Genomic DNA, 25658 nt, shown 5'->3' with positions numbered 1-25658 from the left:
ATAAACCCATACATTTATTTCATTACTGCAGATGTTCACACTTAATTTAAAATGTGAACTGGAAGTAGAGAGAGTCTGTAGCATTTACTCTGAAACAGACATTAAGAGCAGGAACAAAATATGGTTAAAGTTATGCTTAGATATGTAGTTTTCCAAGCATCTCCCTTGGGAGGGAAAAGAAAATAGGCCTTTCCTGTAACAGTGGGCTACTGGATGCCTGGGGCTACAAAATATACATGTTCCCTTTAGGAGAATGTGATGATTAATACATATAACGCAACTAAGACATTCCCAGTTACCACATAACTGAGTGTTTTCCAAGTACTAATTAATATCTTTACCAGGGAGTTTTGTTTTATATATAAGCTACTTTGTTTTGTCCAGTTATATGTGCCTGACAAATAACAGTTCTTGTCTTGAGATGGCTGTTTCATGACATGGTTAGATTCCAGTTCAAGTAATGATATTTTGTCTGAGAACATTTCTACTTCTGAAACTTTCTGACCTGAACCGTGGGATAACATGGCTCTTTTCTGTGCCATAGAAACTCTATCATCTCCTATTTGGGGGAGGATTACCTGTCTCTTAGGCAGGAAAAATCCTAGGTAGCTGGGGACTTGAGGTCCTAAAATCCTTTTATGGGTACTTGGACATTTCAAAAGTTTTTTTTTCCAGTTCTGTTCATTCTGGTTTTGTGGACTAATATGAAGGGCTGCTGCTAGCTGTTTCTCATAGCACCTTCTACAAGTACCCTAGTGTGTGTTTTTGTGCCTTTTAATGGTGGCTTTCATCTGGTGTGAGTAACTGTCTGTAATAAGGGTTACCTTGTAAGTCAAGTACCTTGTTAAATTACTGCTATTTTAAGATGTTCTGCTGGGGATCACAGAATTCAGGCATTTGAGTGCTGTTGCACTCATGTCCTGCTTATGGCCTTCCATGGGCATCTGGTTGGCCACGGTGTGATCAGAATGCTGAACTAGATAGGCCTTTGGTCTGATCCAGCATGATCCTTATGTTTTTACCTATTTTTCATGTTTCTCTAATCTTTTTCTAGGTTTCATGGGGATCAGGAGTGTTATTACCAAGATGATTTGCGGGTACTATCAAGTTTAACCAAAAAAGAGCATATGAGAGGGAATGAAACAATGCTGGATTTCCGAACGAGCAAGTTTGTGCTTCGCATTTCCCGTGACTCTTATCAGCTCTTAAAGAGACACCTCCAGGAAAAACAAAACAATCAGATCTGGAATATTGTTCAAGAACATCTTTACATAGATATCTTCGATGGAATGCCTCGTAGTAAGCAACAGATAGATGCCATGGTGGGAAGCTTGGCAGGAGAGGCAAAACGGGAGGCTAATAAAGCAAAGGTATGAAGTTGATATTAAACATGACATCATAGACAATGTTTTGTCAGAAATGCATAAGTTAACAGTCTCATGAGGTTTCTTGGATTTTGTGGTGCAGATTTGCAGTTGGCTTAACAATGGCCATGTTTGGATAATCATACCTCAGCTTATTAAACTTAATGATCCTTTTGCTCACACAGCCCCTTTGTTCCACCATTTGCACAAGATGTGATTTAACCAGGAAGCTTCTAGATAACCACAGGGTAGTATGCAAATGCATTGCGCTAGCGTAAGCGACCTCTACTGCAATGCCAATAACGTTTGCTGGAGTGACAGATTTCCATGGGAACTGGGGTCAGAAACTATGGTTACCAGCTTGGTTGGTTAATATCCTGGTTTGTTCTGAAGTTAGTAACCATAGTTTCCTGTTTGGGGTGAAACGGAAAATTATGGCTAATTAGAGGTTTCCTAGTTTAATTACAGCTCATGTAAAGGGACATGTGTGAAATGTGTATTTCACCTTAATAAGCCAAGCTGTGAATGTCTGAATCAGTTCAGTGTATAGTTTGTTTTGGGGAAAAGAGCACTATTTAGTTCAAGTGGACTACAACAATTTTTGTTTTAATAAGTAGATTGAAAGAAAGGCATGGCTGATGTAGTGGTAGCTTGCTCAGCCCATCTCCACACATTTTGTTTTGTTTTCTAATCCTGAATGTGACATTGGTTTGACCTTGAATTAATACTTGACCATTGTTTTCTGTCTTCTGTATAGTCGGTATGTAGCTGCTTTGGTGAATGTCTTAAGAATGAAATCTATTGCGTTGTCTTAATATAACAAGTTAGCAGTTCAGCATTATTTGCACTGCAGTAAGAAGAGGTGCTTCAGAAAGCCCTGGTGCATGCACAGAAGCTTCCTACTTAGTTCCCTGGATCCAGCCATTGAATTGTAATTCAAGAACAATGTTAATTCCTCTCTACATCCAACACAGCATTCTGGACTTTTGTTACTTGAAAGCAGCATCGCCACATGGCAAACCATTTTTGAAATATGACTTGGTGGTGGTGGTGGTGTTTAAAGAAAAAAAGAAGTCTCACTGGGCATGTTTACTTGGTTACACTTCAAGTAGCTCTCTGGATTGTGGACGTGGCATTAAGGACGACTAATGCCAGATGTTGTAACATAATCTGCCTTGGTCCAATACATGATGCAAAAGGAATGTGGGGGCGGCGGGGGGGATTGGTCACTGACACCTGTGACAAATTATTGCCAGTTCTTAAATAACTGCTGTCAGTGGAGATGTATGGCATAAATGAAAGACTGATTCAAAAATATATTATCTCCCCCCACAAACACTAATGACTTGGTGATTCAGTAAAAGCTATTAACTCAGTAGTTCTGTGTTTTTACTAAACTGTTTTTTTATTCCAAGACTCTGTTCTCCTTTTGGCTTGCAGGTCTTTTTTGGCTTATTAAAAGAACCAGAAATTGAGTTGCCTTTGGATGATGAAGATGAAGAAGGGGAGAATGAGGAGGGCAAGCCGAAGAAGAAGAAGCCAAGAAAAGACAGCATGGGCTCAAAGAGTAAAAAGCAAGATCCGAATGCTCCTCCTCAGAATAGGTAATGTTGACTAGAAAAGGCTCTCCAATTTTTTGTATGGGGAAACATCCAGTCATGTGAGCCCCGGTAGAATCTGTAGTGGTATAGCCCAGATACAGATTTCCCATTTTGCACTGGACAATAGTTAATTCTGGAGTTCTCTCTTGGGATTAGCATCTGCTCAGTTAAGTTGAAAGATGTTTTTAAATAATGTTTATATGCTCTATTTCCTATAAGGTAGGGATGGACAACTTGTGGCCCTCCAGATGTTTTGGCCTACAACTCGCATGAGCTGTAGTAAGCATAGCCAGTGGTGAAGGATCACGGGAGTTGTAGGCTTTAACATCTGGAAGGCCACAAGTTGCCCACTATAGTGATGAAATCAACATGTCAAAGAAAAAAATTTCTTGTCTTCTATGGAGGTTGGAGATCATATTCTTTTAAAATGTACATAACTATACATTGGTACAGTTATGATGATCTCTTTTGTCCTCTTTTTGTTAACACTCCCCAGAGCGCTTGTACTAAATTTCCTCAAGCCAGTTTATTTCAGAAGTGTTCCATTGTGATGATTCTAGGATTGGGCTCTTTATTCCATGTCCTATAACTTTGTGTGACTTGTCTCTGGGGATCTTATTGATTGTTTCTTATTGATTGATGTTCGACCTTGTTGGAGTTCTTTTTGATTGATGTTTGGCCTTGTCTTTTCAATCACATGTGATTTCATGACAAGAAGGCATGCCTTATTTTTTGAAATATGTTCTTTTCCATACAGAATCCCCCTTCCTGAGCTAAAGGACTCTGATAAGCTGGATAAAATAATGAATATGAAGGAAGCCACTAAGCGTGTACGCCTTGGTCCAGACTGCTTGCCTTCCATTTGTTTCTACACATTCCTTAATGCATACCAGGTTAGTGCGTGGGACTGGCAGTGGCACAGATTACAAAATAGCTTTGCACTAAGGCTGAGATTGAGATCTGTGATGGTGCTTGTAGAGAGAATTCAAACCCTGTGATACCTAGTATTTTCATTTGATTTTTTGGGGTTAAATTATTATTTTTCTCTTTTATAGCAGTAGTTCATAATACTTCAGTTTGTAAAGTTGTTGACAACCTATATACACATTATAGCTGATGGAAATCTGTCATGGAAATCTCTTAAGTATCCATTATGAGGAAGATCAGTGAAAGGAAACTTCTAGGAGTGGAAGGAAACATATAGGGTAAGAAGGAGAGGAAAACAGAGGCTATAAAATAAAGTAAGTTACTTTAAAATAAGTCCTACCAAAATAAATAGGACTTACTGCAACACCAGTCGTGGTTAGGATTAGGCTGCGTGGTAACTTTGATGAAGTGTAGTCAGTGCACTCCGTATCTATGTACTATAATACAGAAAACAAATCTGCTAGACATTTGTCATGGATTACATTGTCCTGGTTCATAGTATACCTATCTGGAGTTTTAACATGAAGGAGCAGCATGCTCTCCCTTTTACCATGCATATGATGTAACATATGAGCTGAGGCCTCCATATGAATGCAGGACAAAAGGAGCAGCAGGACCAGACCAAAAAACCCAAACAGGCAACACTCGCAAAGTGCTGAAAAAAAATATTGCAATTTATAAAAGCACTCCAATTTTCTGTTATTACACTGTGTTTCTTCAGCTCCTTGCAAGTTTCATCCCTTTTGCTGCTTTTAGCCTCTGTAAGAATGACTAATTGCACTGGGATTTCTCCTTCCCTCCCCTTGTTTGAGGAAATCTCCTCAAAGGGGCGTCTGCAATTGGGTGTTTGCATGCATGCCCCAGCTCATGCATTATATCATGTGCGTGTTGAAAGGGGAGAGGGTTGCACTGTTTCCCGGCTATGTGAATGTCCCAAATAACACATGTACCAGCAGTGGAGGCTGGTGGCTCCGATTTTCATGGGGCTGTGAATCCATTCAGGGTTTTAGTCAGAACCAGCCAGAACTCTAAAAGAGCTATCCAAGGCACTGAACCCCTTTAGGGGATAGATTCCAGCACCTTGGCTAGCTCCGTAGAGTTCTGGCTAGTTCTGGCTGAAACCCAGAATGGATTCACAGCCTCACTGAAATCAGAGCCACCAGCCTCCACTGTGTACTAGGACTACGTAATGCTTATAATATTCACCTGTTATGGAGGAAATAATGAATTTGTGCCTGCCTGTCTAATATTGAAAGGTAGTATAAAAACAGTATAAAGAAGACTTGATGGTAAAATTCACATTAAACGTGCATTCCATGGTAGAAGTGTTTGTTTTATGGCTCACTAGTGGGCTTTCTGACATAGTCAACAGCTGTGTTAGGGATATGGAAGGATTCTTTTCTCATACAACATTGATTGGTCACCCTGGAGTGTTGGGATTTCTACTTGGTATACAAATTGGCTTGTCAGAGTAATCTGATTTTTTCTTAGCAATTTGTCTGAGTGCTGGTATAACTGAGTCTAGTCCTCCACCCCTGCCTCTGGCAATGTGACTGAAAGAGAGTGTAAGCAATCAGCAAATCATTGGGGTGTAAAATACTTAAGTGTCACCTAGTGCATTTCACATAGGCCAAAAATCCTATATACAAAAATCTATCTGATTGCATTGTATAATATAGGTTATTTACCAGGACAGCAGAACATACGATTGTAGGAGAAATAGATTTAATAAAACAAGCCCAGATTATTGAAATTAACAATGCTATAAGTTGCTATCTCTGTTGATTTTTTGTTTCTTCTTCATGTTTTCCTTCTATCCCATTTCCTGTTTTTTTGTTCCTCTAGTTTTAGACTGTATACTTTGTGTAGAAAGGACACTGCACAACACTGGAAGTTGGTGTATGTGGAATCAGCCATTAGTTTGTCTAGCTCAGTATTGTCTTCTATACTGACTGGTAGTGGCTCTCCAGATTCCAGACAGGACTTTTCCCCCACCCTACCTGGAGATGTTAGGGACTGAATTTAGAACCTTTTACATGCAAAGCATGTGTTCCATCACTGAGCTACAGCCCTTCCCAGATATATGTGTTATTGAATCTTCTAGAGCAGGAATGGGCAACTTGTGACCCTTCAGATGTTTGGCCTACAACTCCCCCTTCAGATGTTTGGCCTACAACTCCCATCAGCCCTAGCTGGGATAGCCAATGAGGAGGGATCATGGGAATTATAGGCCAAAACATCTGGAGGGCCACAAGTTGACCACCCCTGTTCTAGAACATTTTGTTTATTGGCACAATCTAAACATTGGGTTGTATCCAGACGACATGCATAAATGAAAGGCTGCTTGCACAACAGGGTTTCTCATTCTCTCCTCCCCACTAGCTCTCAGGAAGGCCTGGAATGCAGTGCTGGGGATTGCAGTGGGAGCAGGAAATAGCTAAAAATTAAGAGAGGCAACTTATGTGAGCATGAAGCAGAGGGCCACTCTCATAGTCAGGATATGATCCATTACCAGTATTATAAGCGAGGAAATGCCTTGTAAAGCTTCCTTTGGCTGCCTCTCGTATAGGGATGCACAAATACAGTTGCCAAATGGTAGTAGCTGGAGGTCTTTCTGGCAACTGTCTGCTTGCCACTTCCCTGATCTCCATGCATCAAAGAGAATTTAGAGGCAGGAGGAAGGTTTTTCTTCCTGCTGGATGGGAGAGACAGACCCTGCCTATAGTCCAAGTTCTGTAGAGAACCTGTGGGAAGGGAGGGTTTAAGATTTCACTTCACACAGGGTTTTAAAGACACCTGGAAGCACCAAGAGAGTCTCATCACTTTCCCAAGTGTCTCCAAATGTAGCATAAAGTAAACACTAACCTCTTTCCCTCTCTTGCCAGAGGACTCAGGAGTGGTGGGTCAGTGGTGACAGAAATAATGGCTTGTTACCATGGTCAACCAGAACTTGTTGACCCCTGCTGCTAAAATAACATTTGCGTTACAAAAAAGAAATTGATTATATACTCCTGTAATGCAGTAATTGCCACTTCCACCTTCAAAACTGAGTACACATGGTTAATTCTCAGCATTAAAAATAGATATATAAACTTCTTAAAATTGTGACTTTTGTGCGAATAGGGTCTTACAGCAGTGGATGTTACAGATGACTCTAGTATGATCGTTGGAGGCTTTGCTGACTCTACTGTCAGAGTATGGTCTGTGACACCCAAAAAGCTACGCAGTGTGAAATCAGCAGCAGGTAATAAAAATGAACTCTCATTATAATTTTTACATTAACTGTTATGAGAGAGGTTCACATGGAGGAAGATTACTCAGGTGAAATACTTTTATTGGAATAGCAATCCTGAACTAGTAAGATGAAATCATTTTTACTTCATTTATATTTAACTGCTGACGGTACTTGAATACAATATACTAGAATCCACCAGTTAATAATTTTACAAAGGTACTCTGATATAAGCATCTCTGATTTCACTGGGAATCTATATTATTAAAATATTTAGGGCAGTATCCTATTGTGCCTGTGAACCAATGAAAGTGACCGCTTGCACAATAGGGCTTTTGTGGTTTTACAAGACACCCAAAATGAGCAGAAACAGTTGTTTCTAGAATGGGGCAGGTCAGCGGAGCTCGCAGAAGGGAGCTCCTGACTTGTCCTGATCCAGAAACAAGCATTTTCACTTCTTTCCAGGGTTATTTTTATAACTGCAAAAGCCCTGTTGCACCAGCGGTCACTCTCACTTGTGCAAAAGAAACAGTGAGAGGGCAACAGCGGTATAGGATATTGCCCTTAATGTTTAATAAGGACTTCGAACTGCATTATTTGTATTAAATTCACATTTTGGCCATGATGGTATTCTAGTAGAAACCTGAAAGTACATGCACTTTTGCAAGCGTTCTATATTGAATGTGTACTTTAGATTTTTTTTTTAATTTCAGATCTCAGTCTCATAGATAAAGAATCAGATGATGTTTTAGAAAGGATAATGGATGAGAAAACAGCAAGTGAGTTGAAGATTTTATATGGTCACAGTGGACCTGTCTATGGTACCAGCTTCAGCCCTGATAGGTAAAACAGTAGTTCTTTTGCTGTTGGGTGGGTAGGTGTATCTTAATATAGTGTTCTTTAAACAGAATATTAACACTTATAACAGGTCTCTTTTTGGAGACTTTTGTACAATTTGAATCCACAACTCAGGACAAATTGCAAAATAGGGCCTGATCCTGTGGATTATGACATCTGTATTGAGCATCAGAAGATAATCTGAACCTCATGAGCTGAAGTGCTGAAACCACTACTGATGTCTTTTTTTATCTGAAAGCTATAATCCTCGGCTAGATTTTGTCCAATATCAAAAAACCTATGGTGAAAACTATACTGTAGCATTTATTGGTTATAGAAGTGCAATCTGGGCAATGTGTTAAGTCAGTGATCACCTAATATCTACGAATCCCAAACCTACCTCTTGCCATAGTTCCAAACTCAAAGTTGTGTATATTGAATAAGGAAAAATGTAGCACTCAAGTTATGAAAATTTCAGTTTTATTTCTTTAAATCATAATCTTGCTCTCTTGGTTGCAGAGAACCTGTTCACATAGTTTCAGATTTGAAATAATATATGAGATAGGGCAGTGGGCCTGTGTACGCACATGAATAGATTAATATTCTATATGTCACATTACATAACTGGTTAAAAATATGTGAATGGAAAACATGAATAGGAAATAACAACTTCCAAGAGATGGGGTGAAGAGAATTCTTTAAACATTGAAGAGCATGTTTTACTGCACAAAATAGCATACCATACAGCAGGGGTCCCCTCCTTTTTTTGGACCTGGGGGCACATTTGGGAATTTGAGAAACTGCTGTGGGCACTAACACAAAATGACTAATCAGTGGGTTGCTGCTTTGGCATCTACCTTTCGTGTCTATGGATCTTAGGCTCTGTCTTATTCAGCAAAAACTTTTGCTTCATGTCTATCGGACACCACAACATCTCTTTAATAAGGGATTGTCTAATTCAGCTAATTGAAGACAGTGCAAAACCGCTAATGCTTCTTTTAAACATATGTTTTGGCAATGTCCAGTTGTTGCTTCTTTTTGCAGGGAGGTTATTACACAGAAAAACTTTGTACTGGAACAGTGTTTAATATTCACTGATGTACATGCTCTTTTAAATTATTTACTTGCTTCATGGAAATTAACAAATGGTCAGCGTAAATGGATTCTCTGCATCCTTTTGACACCTAAAAGACTGATATTACAACATTGGAAGGAAAAACACTCACCTCCTATAATGCAATGGACTGACGACCTTACAATGCTTTCAATATTTGAATGGGTGGCATATAGACACCACCTTCAGATGGATACTTATTTGGATATTTTTGTTGCAGCCCATGTTTGCATTTCATATAAATCCATGTATGCATATTTTTTAAAAATGGAAAAAAAAATAAAAATTGGGTGCCCTGTCATACACAAAATTTATTATGTATATCTGCACTGATTTATTTAAACTGCGTTAGACTTCAGCAAAACATCATACATCAACCAGCCAGCATAGTGGCTACGAATGGGAAATGGGAAATCTCGGTTCACATCTCTGCTATGACCTTGCTGGGTGGCCTTAGATAGGCCACCACTCTCCCAGCTTCTTAACTGCTATAATACTAGTGTGATGTGTATAAACTACCTTGAACATTTGAAATGTATTATCCCAGATGCTGCACTTTGTTATATAGCTTCAGTATTGACGTTACTGGTTGTTGTTCTTTTGCCAGGAACTATTTGTTGTCATCTTCAGAGGATGGCACTATCAGACTGTGGAGTCTCTTAACCTTTTCTTGTCTGGTGGGATATAAAGGACACAATTACCCTGTGTGGGACACACAGTTCTCTCCCTATGGATATTACTTTGTGTCTGGTGGACATGATAGAGTGGCTCGGTAAGGAACTGGCATGAATTTCTCATCTTGATATAAACCTGCAGTTCTCTCTTTTGAGTTAGTGATCTCTTCATGTTGGTGACTGCTATATTCTAGGAGATATCCTGTATTAAGTAGTTGTAGGATACTTGGCTAAAATGTATTAATTTCTACTTAGTTCTTGTATGTATTAGAGAGTGGGTTAAACTGGGAAATCAAGTTTGCCCATGATAAGTTGAAACTCCTGCTAGCAGCATGAGTTATCCCCAAAGACATCTCTGTTAACTCCTTAACTTAGTCAGCTTGGAGGCACTTGTAAAGTAGGCAATGCTTGTTTCACTTTCAAAATGCAAGCAGTCAGGCTATGCATTTTCTCCCCTTGCTTTATGAAATGTTCTTTGTATTGGTTTAAAGCTTGTGGGCTACAGATCACTACCAGCCTTTGCGGATCTTTGCTGGCCATCTTGCTGATGTCACGTGTACACGTTTTCATCCAAACTCCAACTACGTTGCTACAGGTTCAGCAGATAGGACTGTGCGGCTTTGGGATGTGTTGAATGGAAATTGTGTAAGAATCTTTACAGGACATAAGGTACTCATCAAATTGAGCAGGGGGTTGGACCCGATGGTCTTATAGGCCCCTTCCAACCCTACTATTCTGTGATTCTATGAAATTCACACTGAAATGATTTCATTATATTCTATGTGCATCTAATGAAACTGTAGCCCTCATGTCCTGCGTGCTGCCCACTGCGTGCTGCCCACTGTGGGAAACAGCTTGTTGGACTTCATAGGCCTTTGGTCTGATCCAGCAGGCTCTTCTTAGGTTCTTAGTTTGTTCAGATGTTTGTACACAGTGGCAGAAACTAGTTAAAAATGGACCTGTGCTCTAAGTTACTTTTTTAGATGTGCTCCCCCCCCCCCCCTGCCTGCACACACCCTCTCTGATGCTTCTAACCTGCAAACACTCCAAATATCCTTGAATTTCTGCCTGGTTACATCAGAGGGAGAGGCGAGACGATAAGCCGCCCTCCTCTGGCCTGGATGGGATCAACTGCAGTGAGAATTCTACCTGGCTGTTATGTGACTTCATTGTGAAAGTGTCAGAAAGTTGGTAGCTGAATTGGCTTATTTTTCTCCTCCCTCCTTTTTTGTGTGATATTTCTTAAGATTGTAAACCAGGGTAGGCAACTTGTGGCCCTTCAGATATTATGAACATAGGTAGCTGCCTTACACCAAGTCAGCCCATTCATCCATCTGGCCCAGTTGTGAAACCTGACAGTGGCTCTCCAAGTTTTCAGGCAGTTTTTCCATGCCTCCACGGAGATGCCAGGGATTGAAACTAGGGTGTCCTGCATGCAAAGTATGTGCTTTACCACTGAGCTAGAGCCCCCTCCTACACTGCAGTTTTCATTGTGCCTTACCATTGGCTGTGCTGGCTAGGGATGATGGGAGTTGCAGTCCAACATCTTCCAGAGATCCACAAGTTGCCACCCCTGTTGTAAACCATTACTTTAATCTACCTTAAGTGCTTTGGCAGAAAGTGGTATATAAATGTAGTAGACAAATAAAGTAAGCAAGGGATTTAATCTCCATGGGCCACATCCAGCTTTCACTTTGATTATTCTTGGCCCCAACTGCTGCTCCTTGTGCCAGATTGATAGTGCAAATGTTATACCACTTCTTACCTAACAGACACTCCTCTCATTTTGGGGAAGGGGGCCCCCTTAAGGTAAGCTGTGCAATTCCTCACAATTGCAATCCAAGGGTGGGTAGTAGAGTCAGGCACTGCTTCTTTCTTGTTCTCCATACATTGGAAAATAAGGTCGCCTCAGAGGCCTCTGTGATACAGAGGCCTCTGAGGCAGCCTAATTTCTTGAGGGAGTTTCTGTAAGGTAAGAAATGGCATACAAGTGTCTTGGACCCATTTCTTACCTTGTGAGTATGTCCACCACTGTCAAATTCTAGTCTGCTTGAGAAACAAGAAAAGTTTGAAGCTCTTAGCCATGTTGTTGGTGGAAGGGAGAGATGAAGGCATGGCCTTGGGGGTATCTTGCCCTGGCCACCTACCCTTAAGAAATTGGTCATCTTTGTTTTAAGTAATGAACTGTGAACATAGACAATTTTAAAGCAAGCAGACTGTACATTTCAAGCCTGAAAGCTCATGCTAACCACTCCTAAGAAAGTCAGTGTTAGTACCTTTCTCACTGAGGTTAGTAAGACAGGATCCAAAGGATAACTCAGCTAGCTCCATGTACTCAATGGATCTTTGAGTTTGTCTCTCTCAAACAACCCCTCTGCCACCTAGGAAATCACTTCTTAAACTGAGCAGACTTTGAGAAGCAGCTTGTGATATGGCATGAGAGTTTGCTGCTCAAAGGGAAAAAAGTAAAACATACAACTGGGCATGCCTATAGCAGTTTCTTGGATCCTGGCCTGAAACTGATGGTAAAGAACTGGAAAACTAACTGTACTTATTAGAACTGGAGATGGAAATCTGTGCTCAGATAGACTACTGATTTGATAAGGTGAATTTTTTATGGTGACCTTCAGAACAAATGGAATTTTTCACAACATAAGGACAATGCAACCGTAGACAGTTCCCCCTTGCTGTTAGCAGAGCATGAGGTACTGATCCATTCCTTTAGTTTTGTATGCTTATTAGTAATGTTTGAAAATGGACATTTTAACTAGCTTAGAGTTGCTTACTGTTGCTTACAGTAAGTAGCTATGAGCATTTAGAAACTAATTTCATTCTATAATACGTTTATTTTTGTTGGTCTAGGGACCAGTTCATTCATTAGCATTTTCTCCTAATGGAAGATTCTTGGCAACTGGGGCAACAGATGGAAGAGTGCTTCTGTGGGATATTGGACATGGTTTGATGGTGGGAGAGTTAAAAGGACACACAGACACAATCTATGCACTCAAATTTAGTAGAGATGGAGAGATCTTAGCAACAGGTATGTAATTCAGTAAACATGATTTGTTCAGTAGAACAATACTAGCAACTGGAATAATAGGTTCACTTTTATATTCTGACTTCCATCTCACTTTGAAGGTGTGCAGTGCAATCCTAAGCATTTCTACTCAAAAGCAAGCCCCACTGAGTTCAATGGGACTTACTCCCAGGTACATGTGTATAGGATTGATTGCAGCCTTAATGTTCCATTTAATGAACAGGTGTACTACGTAGGCGATACTTAATACTTTAGTTTGCTGTCATTATGAATAGCAGTTGAGCATGGTCTTTATCAGGTGAAAAGCAACTGTGTAAATTGTAAATAGGGATGCTGGAGAAATTTGAGATGGACTAAGATGAGCACAGATTTCTAAGAATCCGACCTGCGGAATCCGCTGCACAGCGACCCCCTCAGGCCATGCAGAATCCATGGACTTTCACATTTTTTTTTTACTTTCCTGAAATTTATGCATACGTATACGGTAGGAAAATACCTAAGTTTCTGCTGAGAAAACATTGAACGGAATGGGGGACAATACGCTAAATGTTACATACTGAGGTAAATTATGTAAATACTTACATAAATACATTTGTAATTATTTGCGGATTTTTTTGCATGATGAAGTAAAATCATCCGCATCTGTCTGTGGGTGGATGACGGAACAAAAGGCACCTGGCAATCCACGAAACACAGACGGAACAGATTTTGCACAGTCTGTACATCCCTAGTTGTAAGTGGTATCATCTGTCATCTTAGCTAAAATAAGCTCCAGTTGGGAAGTTGTGTGGCTTTTGAAACAAAGCTAACATTTGCTTACTTATGAAACTGGTTGTGTTGATTGCGCTAAGTTGGGGCTACCTTGTACAGTACTCCTGAGAATATTTTTCCCCATAGAAGTTCAGAATTGAAAGTGGAGTGGGACTTTCTGAAGTAAAGATGTGCACTGTAGCATTTTTAGAAGTTTTACCTTCTTTTCCATTCATCCTCCCCAAGTATGTTGCCGTTGGCTCCACAGAACAGATGGAAGCTAAAGCTACTGCACACTGTATCGTATAGTTATAAATATGGCTGTAATAATTCTATTAATTTATTACAAGAGTTTTAACTTTACATTTTAAAAACCAAGTTTAGAAATGTTACTTGAAATTTTCTGTTTACTTATAAGTGAAAAATTATTACCTTTAGAAATAGCACTTTCATGAATACTACCCTTCTATCCCAAAGCTTCTGGTATTTAACTGTTTTTTAATTGTTAGGGTGAAAATCACTGCATAATATTGATTATGCATTTCGCGGTGGCTATGAGAGAAATTGCTGATATTCCTAAGCTTGACAAACTGATGGTAGCATGTAGTGGATGGTGTTTTCTTTTATTTTGAATGGGTAAATGCAAGTCCTGTTGATTCAGGTTTTCTTCTTCATTTTTTGCTAGGTTCAATGGATAACACAGTGAAGCTGTGGGATGCTGTCAAAGCCTTTGAGGATTTAGAAACAGATGATTTTACTACAGCCACTGGACATATAAACCTGCCTGAAAGCTCTCAGGACTTGTTGCTGGGCACATATATGACCAAATCAACCCCTGTCACACACCTCCATTTTACCCGCAGAAATTTGCTTCTTGCTGCTGGGGCATACGGTCCGCAGTGAACCACAAAACGGTGAGACTTGCTTGTGCAAGTCTTGTGAAGATCTTAGAATAATTTGCATTAGTGAAGACCGCAATGAACTGTTCCGGTGCAACGATGTAAACTGCGAGCCAAGCAACACCTTCAGTAACTTCTGTTTTAGCCTCCAGTGCAAATGCTAAGCCACTGCCAACATAGGCTTAGTAGAAGAAAGTTAAAAGAGTAGTCTGGCTTAAAAAAAATACATAAACAGTATATGGAAATACCTTTCCTACCTCATCCAAAAAAATGGCAATGGGTACTGCAGAACTTCAGTGCCAGTTGCATAAAGCGAAGGTTAGCATATGCTGTTTGAACAACCCATTAAAAGCACTTAGTCTGGCATTACCACAGGTTTAGGCATTACCCAAGACTTTCTTTACCAGTTAGGCTTGTTCATATAAGTTGTAGAAGAGTGGAATTTAACTGTTTGGGGCGGTGTGCTCTATAGCATAACAAGGAGGCCTCAGGGCAGGGGTAGGCTAAGTGTGACCCTCCAGATGTTTTGGCCAAAAACACTAATCAGACCTAGACAGCCTAGCCAATGGTGAGGGATGATGGGAGTTGTAGGCCAAAACATCTGGAGGGACAAAAGTTGCTCATCCTTACCCAAGTGGTTATTTGATTTATGCAAGAAACCTAATTTCTTCAAAGCTGAAGAGCACAAATTGAACAAAATGTATATAAACAGATTGAAAATTGCTAAAATTTAATTGAGTGGCATTTTAGGAAATGGGACTTTTACAAATGTTACTTGAAACTTTTTAAACTGAGAGGCTGTTCACCAATCTGGATCCTTTGATACAGAAGTGTAGACTACTACCATCCCACAGATCTTGATTTTCCCCCCTCAAGTGTTAGCCACAAAAAACCCTTCAGCCCTTTTCATAATGGCAAACCTAACTCTCATTCATGCTTTCAATGAAACATTGTGTCACAGCTATATACTGATTGCTGAAATCTAGCAGTATGGATCTATTTGTTTAAAAACCTACTGCTGTGGTTTTGCATTTTTGTACAGTTTTATACTTTTGATATTTTATAATAAAAATTATTCGTACATGTCTTTCTGTCTAAATATGAAGGCTTCTAAGTATTGGAATTTTCACACAATCCTAATGGAAACAGTCCTGGTACTACCACAAGCCTTATCTTCATGATATAACAAATGGGAACAGTCATATCCTCAAAAGAAAAATGGTGGGGCAGTGGAATATTTCTACATTTTCATATCATGTAGAGATTTTCACTTAAGGTTCTGGAATTACGTGATGCCCCCTCTTGACATGTTTACCACTGGACTGAAAAAAATGTATCTGTGTACAAACCCCATGTTTTTGGGAAGCTGTATGCTTTAAAAGAATGTTGGCCTGTGCCTGGTGAGCATGTTTATCTAAAACAAGCTGGCAAGGTAATGTAAATAATATATTCATGAAAGTATAATGCAGCATGATTTTAAGAATATTTTCTAAGAAGTTACATGGAGATCAACAAGATTCATGCCTAGTTCATATATCATACCAAACTATAACGTGAGCAACCTTTTTGAAGGTGAGTGCTGCATTCCCTTGGGGGCAAGTGGTTGGGGGCTGGAGCTAGTGAAGGCCACGGCCAAAACCAAAAGTGGGCAAAGTATAAATCTTCAAAATACATTTTCCATTCCTTGGACAACAAAATTACTCTTTTTTGTTTAGATTATGGCTGGTTGCACCCATTAAAAAAGCTAGACAAATTCAGGGAGGATTAGATAAGCTATGACTTCTAGATGGAACTTTCATGTGTATACCTTTGAATGCCCAATACTGAGCCAAGCACCAAGGGAAGGACATCACTTTAATACCCTGAGGTATCTGGCTGACCACTGTTGGAAACAAAATATTGGATCACTTAATTAACCATTATATATAAAATCTTAGTCAACAGTATTCCATTTGCTTATCCTGTAATTCCATACTTAAAACAGGACTGAGATGCCATTTGGGGGTGAATGACAAAAATCAAATTCCTGAATGTGTTTTGATTCAAAACAATGCAAGTCTCCTTCTTACCAATGGCAAAAAAGTTTTGCTAAAGCAAAGTTATGGAGAGATGAGTGAAGCAGAGAAGAGATGACAATTCAAGCTATTTTTAATATCTGGTTTGTTTCTGGTAGACTTAACTGCTGTGGTGTGAAACTGTTCTGGGGTTTGATGTGCAGAGAAATCTGTAGGCGCATACGTGAGCTCAGAGGCTGTTGCCACCTACAGCATTGTTCCAAAGGATGTTAAACCACTCTAGTTGTTAGGCCTCCAAATTTGCATATGTGCCTCTCTGGTTTTTCACCACTCTTGCCTCATGGCAGCACAATTGTGGAGGGAAAGCGCAATCGCTGCTACAAGGTACAGGAGATCCAGGAGGGGCACAAACAGGCCATGAGTTGCCCAACTCTAGTTTAGCATTCTGTGAACAAGCCTCAGGCTTCTGCATCTCCCACCAGCCACAGCTCTGAATTCAGAAGTTTTCAGTTCCATTTTTAAGTTAACTGAAGTTTTATCATTGCATCTGAACCCTAAACTGGCTAATCTTAACTATGGTTCAGGGAAACAAGCCAACTTCATAAACCACAGTTTGAAGTTGACTTGTTTCAGTAAACCAGTTAGGATTAACCAGTGTGTCTGGGTTTATACATAAGGATTAAACGTGGTTAAACAGAAACCAGAGTTTCTGATCTCCTTCTGGGCACACTAGAAGAGAGGGAAACCAAGACATCCAAGGCTCCTTCATGTAACACTAAACCATGGTTTGTTGCATTCAAACAAGGCCTTATTCTCTAGTAAGTGTTTAGGATTGCAGCCTAAGTCTGCAGTGGTTAATCCTTCGTTATTGTAATCCCAGTTAAGTGGTAGCAGTATGAATTGATTTTAAACTGCCAAGAAAAAACAATTTAAAATTTCTAATTTTTACATTCCTATTTCCTGAACTGCAATGTTTTGTTGCAGGTCCCACTTATAACAGTCTAGGTGCAATTAAATAAGGCCTTTACTTCCTAAATCTGAGCAAAACAAAGACCTGATGGTTATGCAGCCCATATGCCTTTTGTTTGATAAAACCTATGCCTGAGACAGTAGAGGTTCTTAATTTTTTCCAAGGAGACACACACTCTAGCTCAGGGGTACCCAACCTTTTTAGACCCATGGGCACATCTGGGAATTTGAGAAACTGTTGTGGGCATCACCACAAAACGGGTCCCATGGAGGATGCGGCTAGTCACATAATGGCTGCCATAGCGGGCTGGCTAGTTAAAAATAAGAAGAGGGGCAGGAGACAGAAATAGTGACGCTAGAAAGGAGGGGAAATAGCAAAGCAAAAGGGTAGAGGGGAGAGAAAGAATACTGCCTTAACATTTTCCAAGATATTTCTTAAAACAATTTTTTTGAAAGGGCAGGGAAGAGAGCTTTGTGGGTGCCACGGCACCTGTGAATATCATGTCGGGGACCCGTGCTCAAGCTTGTAATTTATGGTGCCTACTTCAGTGATAGTGATATGATAGCTTAAAAGACCAAAAGTTGAAAAACAAAGAGTTACAACACTTATTGGGGGAAGGGGGGGGGGGAGAAGAGCAGTACAGAAAGGAGCTTCCGTACTTTTTCAGCTTCTCTAGCCTGCCTGAAATTTCTTGTGCTGCAGTCTAGATTTTTTTCAAAAGGATTCTGCTTTGGGACACTATTTTGTATGGATATGTTTAAACTTGTACAGGCTAGTTGCTTGTATTCAACAAGATAAATGCTTCCCCCTCTAGCTACCTAGCTCAGATGGAAATAGTCTTGTTCACGAATATAATTCCTATAATCATCTCTGAATATCACTTTAGGAGACTGTACTCAGTAGGACATATGCATGCTTGCTCAGAAAAAATCAGCTAGCCACTCCAAGAGCTCTGTTAGTATTATTCTCCTCTGTAAAAGCAGGCCTGCAGAAGTCATACATTGGCCAATGCCTGTGAACCATCAGTTGAAACAGGCTAGTTTAGCATTTAGTATCAATGCTGTGCTATATTCTGTACTATCCACATACCTTAGTGTCAAGAAGGTGTGGGGAACAGATGGAGTATGTTGCTCTCCTACTACAAATAGATCAACAATGGTTCTAATGAAAGCCACATTTTACTTCTGAACAGAATGCAGGGTAATGTTTCTCTCAGAGATACCACAGTGCCTAAGGATGTACCCTCCCCATTTATGGTTTCAGCACAGGTTGAAAAAGCTCCTTAATTGAATTGTAGAAATCTGAATGCTCCTTATATAGAACAGTCACTTCTGTACTGGCAGTGTGTACAGAAGACAAACTTCATCGATGCTCATGATTTATTGAAGTGTACATCAGCTTCTAGTTGCAGCAAGAAAACATGGAAGGTCCAATATTAACAGGTCAGCAACCTGCTAAGAAAAAGATTCAGTCACCACATGAACAACTCCCATTAAGTTACAATTTATCTTCTGATCTGAGGTAGCTAGTAGGTTACCAAAAGTATGCTCACAATTGGATGTAAGGCAATATAAAGAGCAGCCATCTCACCTGATTTCTATGGAGGTTAATCCTCAGCTATGCCACTCGGTGAGGAATTGTAGAGCACGAAGGGCAGTATCCAATGGGGTGCAACTGCTAATGTAAACTAACTGTGCTAGCACAAAGCCAACATGTTAGCTGGTGTGCCAATTTCCCAGGGAAACCAGCATGCCAGCTAAGGCTACTAGTGTTCCACTAGAGTAGTTTATGCCAGATCAACGTGATTTACATTAGCAGTGGCACCCCGCTGGATACCACCCAATGCATGTAGCTGCACGTTACCAGGTAAAAAGTAGGGTAGGTGTGCACATGCTGAGTTACTGTTGCTAATGACTTTTTCTTAGCTAACTCCATAAAACATCTATCGAACTGGAACCAATAGCAAACATATCCTAGACTTTAAACAAAATGTTAGACTAATTTGCTTTTGTATCAAACCTAGTTCCAATACTACATATCTATACCTGGTATATACTAGCTAAACTGCACACTGTTGTGCCAATTCAGGATCAATACAGAGTTCGCCAGGCAAATAAACTAGAAGTAATAAATGACTCTGTGTCTAAACTGAAACTGGAGAACACAAATTATGTAACGAAAACTTTGGTGGGCAGATTCCATTCATGGTATGAATCTGTTTTAGGTCCTATAAAATGTTATTTACTTGTAACAATATGGATATTTAGGATCCCGAAGTGGCATTACAGATTTAATTAACAGTGATGAACAGATACACAGATCTACATGGATGACTAGAGGTATAAAGCCCCAATCATGAGATCCAGCTTATAGTTAAGCCTCTTGCTAGATAGTAATAGATACTAGGAAAAATAAGACACTTACCCATTTTATTTCTGTGTCACAGCTGGGGCTTGTTTCTTAGGCCTCAGTTTAAAGTAAAGGATGATCATTGCAATGCCTGTATATGTGGCTATCACATACTAAAGATAGAAAAGATTCAAATCAGATTGTACAGTTTTTAAAGGCACGCTACTGCAGTTATTTAAGTGGACACTTACATTTCTTCTGCCTGTTATAGTGTAGGAATTGAAGTATTTCTGAAATCCTGTGAATTGGTGTTGTGACCCAGCATCATGCCCTGCCATCACTTCTACTCCTAGATTTAAAAAAAGAAAGTTAACGGTGTATCATTTAAGAGTCTCTTAAAATGTATCTTCCAGCCAAGCAGACCTTCATTCCATTTATATACATTAAGCATGAGAGCATTCGCTGCTAAAACTAACATTACATACAGAGGATCTACTGAAAGTTGCGATCCTAAATTGTTTGCTGAGTATTTGTAAAAATAAACACTCTGTATTTTACAGTCTTAACATTCAGAGATTGAGAGACTCAAAAACATTTAATAGCACTACTAGAGATGTAATCCAGGCTTGTAGATACCCACTTGCCTAGCCACCTGAGCTTCAACAGGTAAGAAAATGATTGAAAGTTGGAGGTAGAAGAGGGTATCTTTCGTTCTCCACTAATGATTTGGCATAAGTTATTCACATAGGCAAATAGGCTAGTAAGAATTTTGCAACTTTTCTGGACTTATTTGCATGGAAGATGTAATCAGTAACTCTAATTTACAATAGAATAAGGCATATAGTAAATTTCTCGGTGTTCCAGGCCACAAACCCTGCACCATCTATACTTGGTGATGTCTTTGGCCTGGTTCGCATATACCGGCAACCTAGGTTGTTGTTGTTGTTGTTAAAGCCTGAGTTACTGTGAGTAAGCCAGCATGCTAGTACACGTGGCTCCATCACTCTTGCTTGTCTCCGCCTGCCAGCGGGAGCAGCTAAATAAGCCAGGGATGCTTCATCCACGGCTTGCTTAGTGTTACATCCACATTGGGAACTCTCGCTTGTCTCTTCTTCAACAAGCCACAGTTGTAACCCAAGAACACACCATGGGTTACAACTCTGGCTTGCTGGGGGAGAGACAAGCCACAGTTCCCAGTTCGGATGTAACACTAACAACGCTATTCCCACTGGCAGAAGCCAAGCGAGAGTGATTGAGCTGTGTGCGCTAGCCATTATGTGCAAATTGGAGCCATGAGCAACAAGAAATTTAAAATAGAAATATTTTTCTAGTAAAAACTGCCTTATTGTAGGCAGGTTAGTGTTGAAATACTTCAAAACAAGAGACTATAAAATTATATTCCGCTGCAGCAAGGCTATGAAAAGACACCATTTGTTACAAGTATGTTTATTACTTTTCCTTGGAAGGAAACATCTTTCAAAGTCTCCTTAAGAAAGGACCAACCATCTTGGATATAGCACATAAAAATATATACCGTATAGTGCTCAATTCCTACTTCGGCTCAGTCTTCTCCTGAAAGAGGGTCTATGACACCCACCCATCCACCCTGGCAAAGTACAGGCTGAAGAGGCAGGATTGCAGCTTGAGATCAATAGGCATACGGTCAAGGAACACCTGATTACTTTGAATGAGTTCAAATCTCCAGGGCCAGATAAACTACATCCTAGAGTAATAAAGGAACTGGCAGAAGAACTCTCAGAACTACTGTCTATTCTCTTTGAGAAATCATGGAGGACTGGTGAAGTGCCAGATGATTGGAAGAGGGCTATTGTTGTTCCTATCTTCAAAAAGGGCAAAAAGGAGGAACCTGGGGACTACAGACCAGTCAGTCTGACATCAATCCTTGGGAAAATTCTGGAGCAGATTATAAAGGAATCCATCTGGAAGCACCTTGAAAACAATACAGTGATTATTTGAAGCCAACATGGATTTGTCAAGAACCAATCCTGCCAGACGAATCTGATCTCATTTTTTGATCAGGTAACCTCCCTTGTGGACTATGGGAATACTGTGGACATACTATACATCGACTTCAGCAAAGCTTTTGACAAAGTGCCCCACAATATCCTGATTAGCAAACTAGCTCAAAGTAGGCTAGATGAAACAACTCTCAGGGGAATCCACAGCTGGCTACAGAATCAGACTCAAAGAGTGCTTCTCAATGGGATCTTCTCAAACTGGGGAGAGGTAACGAGTGGGGTACCACAGGGCTCAGTCCTGGGCCCAGTGCTCTTCAACATTTTGATTAATGACTTGGAGGAGGAGGTGCAGGGAATGCTGATCACATTTGCAGATGACACAAAATGGGGTGGGATAGCTAATACTTTGGAAGACAGAAACAAAATTCAAAGTGATCTGGATAGACTGGAGCGCTGGGCAGAAAACAGAATGACATTTAATAGGGATAAATGCCAAGTTCTGCACCTAGGGAAAAAAAACCAAAGGCACAGTTACAAGATGAGGGATACGTGGCTTAACAACACTACAAGCGAGAAGGATCTTGGAATTGTTGTCGATCACAAGCTGAATATGAGCCAACAATGTGATGTGGCTGCAAAAAAAGGCAAATGCTATTTGGGGCTGCATTAATAGAAGTATAGCTTCCAAATCACATGACGTACTGGTTCCCCTCTACTCAGCACTGGTTAGGCCTCATCTAGAGTACTGTGTCCATTTCTGGGCGCCACACTTTAAGAAAGATGCAGACAAAATGGAGAGGAGGGTTCAGAATAGGGCAACAAAGATGATCAGGGGACTGGAAGCAAAGCCCTATGAGGAGAGACTGAAAGAACTGGGCATGTTTAGCCTTGAGAAGAGAAGACTGAGGGGAGAAATGATAGCGCTCTTCAAGTACCTGAAAGGTTGTCACAGCGAGGAAGGCCAGGATCTCTTCTTGATCATCCCAGAGTGTAGGACACGGAATAATGGGCTCAAGTTACAGGAAGCCAGATTCCGGATGAACATCAGGAAAAACTTCCTGACTGTTAGAGCACTATGACACTGGAACCAATTACCTAGGGAGGTAGTGGGCTCTCCCACACTGGAGGCATTCAAGATGAAGCTGGACAGCCATCTGTCAGGGATGCTTTGACTTGGATTCCTGCATTGAGCAGGGGATTGGACTTGATGGTCTTATAGGCCCCTTCCAACCCTACTGTTCTATGATTCTATGATCTTCTATAACACTTTTTCTGGCAAATAATACAATTTTCATACCTGGAATCCACCTGTCTCTACAGTAGTTATTATACCCTTCAGTACTGAACTCAAGCATTCATGTGCTTATCAATTTGGAAACCAAATGGGTTACCCAAAAGAAAGATGGTAGATTCTGCTTCTTTAGGGGACTCTCCAGGTATATTTGTTCTTAAATTAAAAGAAAAAAAAGGAACAAAAACAACCTGACAGGACCATCCAGTGGTTTCAAGGGACTAGAGCAGCCCTTCCCCCAGCCTGGTGCCCTCCGGATGTTTTGGATGACAACTCCCATAATTCCTGACCACTGACCAGGTTGGCCAAGTACAAGACATCTGGCGAGCTTCAGGTTGGAGAAGACTGACCTAAGGAATGTTGGAAGTGTCACAAAGAGAGGGGACTAGTTTGCTATTGCCCCAATGGCTTATAGTATCAATGTGGGGTGTGCGTGTGTGAAATTGGGACCAATAGGTATTGTGCTATTAAACACATCACTTCCTCATACAGGGAAGTTTCAGGAGGGAGGAAAGGAACCCTCATGCCCACCCTCAATATGGAAATAAAGCCCGTAGGTCTGGAGCTGGCCCTACAAGGTTCCAAACAGGCTCGAAGTCTGAACTGCAGCACTTCTGTTATAGCACAGATGCACATCCCCCATCCCCCGCACCCTACACTAGCTATTTACTAATTTATGCTATATAGGTTGTACCAGGTCAAAATAATTCTCTGCTTTCAGAAGAGAATGAGGTGTAGCATACAAATTTTGATCTCTAAACATCCCAAGTAGATTTGACAGAACCTCCACAGCTTCCTTTTGTTTACCCTAATGAACCCTAGTCTCCCTCAAGAAATCAGATCATTGATACCATAGAGTCAAAGGCATACATTTGCGTAGAAGGTAAAATCATTTTCAAAGAGGTATACAACCATCAATATTCAGCAATAACTGCAAGGGAAGTTATCAACCAGGTCCAGGAATACTTTCAAACTAATTCAGTGAGAAAAGCCAGCTGGGTCTTGTATATGACAGCAATTTACCAAATGCTTCTCAAATTACATTAACACAAGTAGCTCCTCAACAGGATACAAATCCAGGTAGAAATTTATTTTATTTTGCAAATCTGAAAGAGGATGGAGATGGCTCATCCTCTTGCAGATATAGGGTATACAACATCACACAAACATAAGCACAACCACTTTATCACCCACCCACAGTCAAATAACAAACTACTATATTATCCCAAAATTTTGGAGAAGGGAAACTACTCAGATTTGCATCCAGAGGCACATATTCTCATTGGTATATTGTACTAGGCAGCAAGTTATCCTTTAGACAATCATCTGTTGGTGAAAGAATATAAAACCTCTCAGACCTAGTTTAATTTGCACAGAACTCTGAAATCAAATGGAATGAGAGATCTTTCAGGACCCAGCTATTTTCTACTACAACTGAAGTAACTTCATTTACTTCAGATGAACAGTGACTAAGGGAGCACTCCTATCAGGATAGGAGGCCGCCTCTGAACTTGGAGATGGCCACCTATCCAATGCAGGGCGGGCAGAGTGCAGAGGGGATCTTCTCCTCCCATCTCCAGCCGCCCTGCATTTGTGGCTAGACAACCGATTTCAGCTGTCTCGCCATGAGACTTTGGAATGGGGGGCAGGGAGGGACACATAGGAAGGGCTGTACTGGCACTTCCACACTCCCCACCCCCGGGATCACCTCCTTTTGCCTTGCTCCATGCTACTCTTCTGAGTGCGGAGCCCAGGGACAATCCACACTGCCTAGGAGGCGGTGGGGGAGGCAGTTTTTCGGGAACCGTCCTCAGAGCATGGGCTCCAATGTCGGTACCTGAAAACCAAACACTCCTATGGCCGTCTATCCACTGTCTAGCAGCCATAGGATTGCATCCTGAGACAATAAGACCACAATCATATACACACTTACCTGGGAGTAAGTCCCACTGAATGCAATGAGACTTACTTCTGAGTGATCTGGTATAGGATTGCCTTGTAAAGCAGGGGTGTGGAATGTATGGCTCTCAAGAGGTTACCTGGCTGCAACTCTCATCATCCCTCACCATTGCCTGTGCTGGCTAAGGGTGATGGGATTTGCAATCCAACAACATCTGGAAGGCTACACGTTCCCCCACCCTTACTTAAAGCGTCTAATACACTAAGGGCGCAATCCTATGCATATGTAGCCATATTTATGGCTGTCTGGGGAATGCTGGGAGTTGTAGGGCTCTTGTTTCTGTCTAAACGTGCATAGGATTGCACCCTAAACTACTATGCATGCCGATGACATTCAGAATAAGGTTTAAGGACTACACAGACAGTAAGATAGGATGGGGCGACTCCCACCCCCATTCCTGTAACAGCCCCTCGGCCCTTTTAGGAATAGCAAAAGAGAAGTGCTGACCCTTACCCTATGCTTGACTATTCGCTTACTAAATGCCTAGTCAATTACCCTGACAACTCATGGGAACTTACTCCTACTCCGGGAGTGATAAGACGCTAACGAAGACTCACCACTTCCAACAAAATGAAGCTTCCACTAGTCCAAAGCAGCACCTACTGCCTGCACTCTCCTCCTGGTAACGACCATTCAATGCCCTTCGCTCACAAGATGGC

General features: G+C 40.8%; 2 protein-coding genes across 6 annotated transcripts in view; one reads left to right on the top strand and one right to left on the bottom strand.

Annotated features, from left to right (window-relative positions):
- The window catches only part of TAF5 (TATA-box binding protein associated factor 5), a 24289-nt gene extending 5609 nt beyond the window's left edge, over positions 1–18680 (top strand). For 2 of the 4 annotated variants that reach the window (XM_084846422.1, XM_084846419.1), the window contains exons 3-11: positions 1055–1370; positions 2805–2968; positions 3723–3858; positions 7016–7136; positions 7838–7967; positions 9683–9847; positions 10241–10418; positions 12612–12789; positions 14222–18680. In XM_084846422.1, coding sequence (XP_084702548.1) covers positions 1055–1370; positions 2805–2968; positions 3723–3858; positions 7016–7136; positions 7838–7967; positions 9683–9847; positions 10241–10418; positions 12612–12789; positions 14222–14439 — 1606 coding nt within the window. In that variant the 3' untranslated portion in view covers positions 14440–18680. Of the gene's footprint in view, positions 1–1054; positions 1371–2804; positions 2969–3722; positions 3859–7015; positions 7137–7837; positions 7968–9682; positions 9848–10240; positions 10419–12611; positions 12790–13413 lie in introns of all 4 variants that reach the window. The other 2 variants (XM_084846420.1, XM_084846421.1) reach the window with 2 other exon arrangements.
- ATP5MK (ATP synthase membrane subunit k) lies at positions 17589–25658 on the bottom strand. Of its 2 annotated transcripts, none has more exons than XM_084846427.1 (4): positions 25557–25658; positions 20021–20118; positions 19845–19942; positions 17589–18874 (listed from the first exon to the last, which is right to left on the bottom strand). In XM_084846427.1, the coding sequence occupies exons 2-3, from the start codon at positions 20105–20107 to the stop codon at positions 19850–19852; spliced, it is 180 nt and encodes a 59-aa protein (XP_084702553.1). In that variant the 5' UTR covers positions 20108–20118; positions 25557–25658; the 3' UTR covers positions 17589–18874; positions 19845–19849. The 2 variants fall into 2 exon arrangements, with proteins under 2 accessions (XP_084702553.1, XP_084702554.1); XM_084846428.1 differs by having other exon boundaries at positions 17589–18871.

This window comes from Heloderma suspectum, chromosome 3, assembly GCF_057233095.1.
Source record: "Heloderma suspectum isolate Gila_16-S chromosome 3, 16-S_ref, whole genome shotgun sequence".
Lineage (NCBI taxonomy): Eukaryota > Metazoa > Chordata > Lepidosauria > Squamata > Helodermatidae > Heloderma > Heloderma suspectum.
This window is presented reverse-complemented; position numbering and strand designations above follow the sequence as displayed.

Coding starts and splice junctions, on each gene's coding strand:
- ATP5MK (XM_084846427.1), bottom strand. CDS start 20,107: ATGGCAGGGCATGATGCTGGGTCACAACACCAATTCACAGGATTTCAG. Junction 19,943..20,020: donor CTATAACAGGCAGAAGAAAT/GTAAGTGTCCAC, acceptor TTCTATCTTTAG/TATGTGATAGCCACATATAC.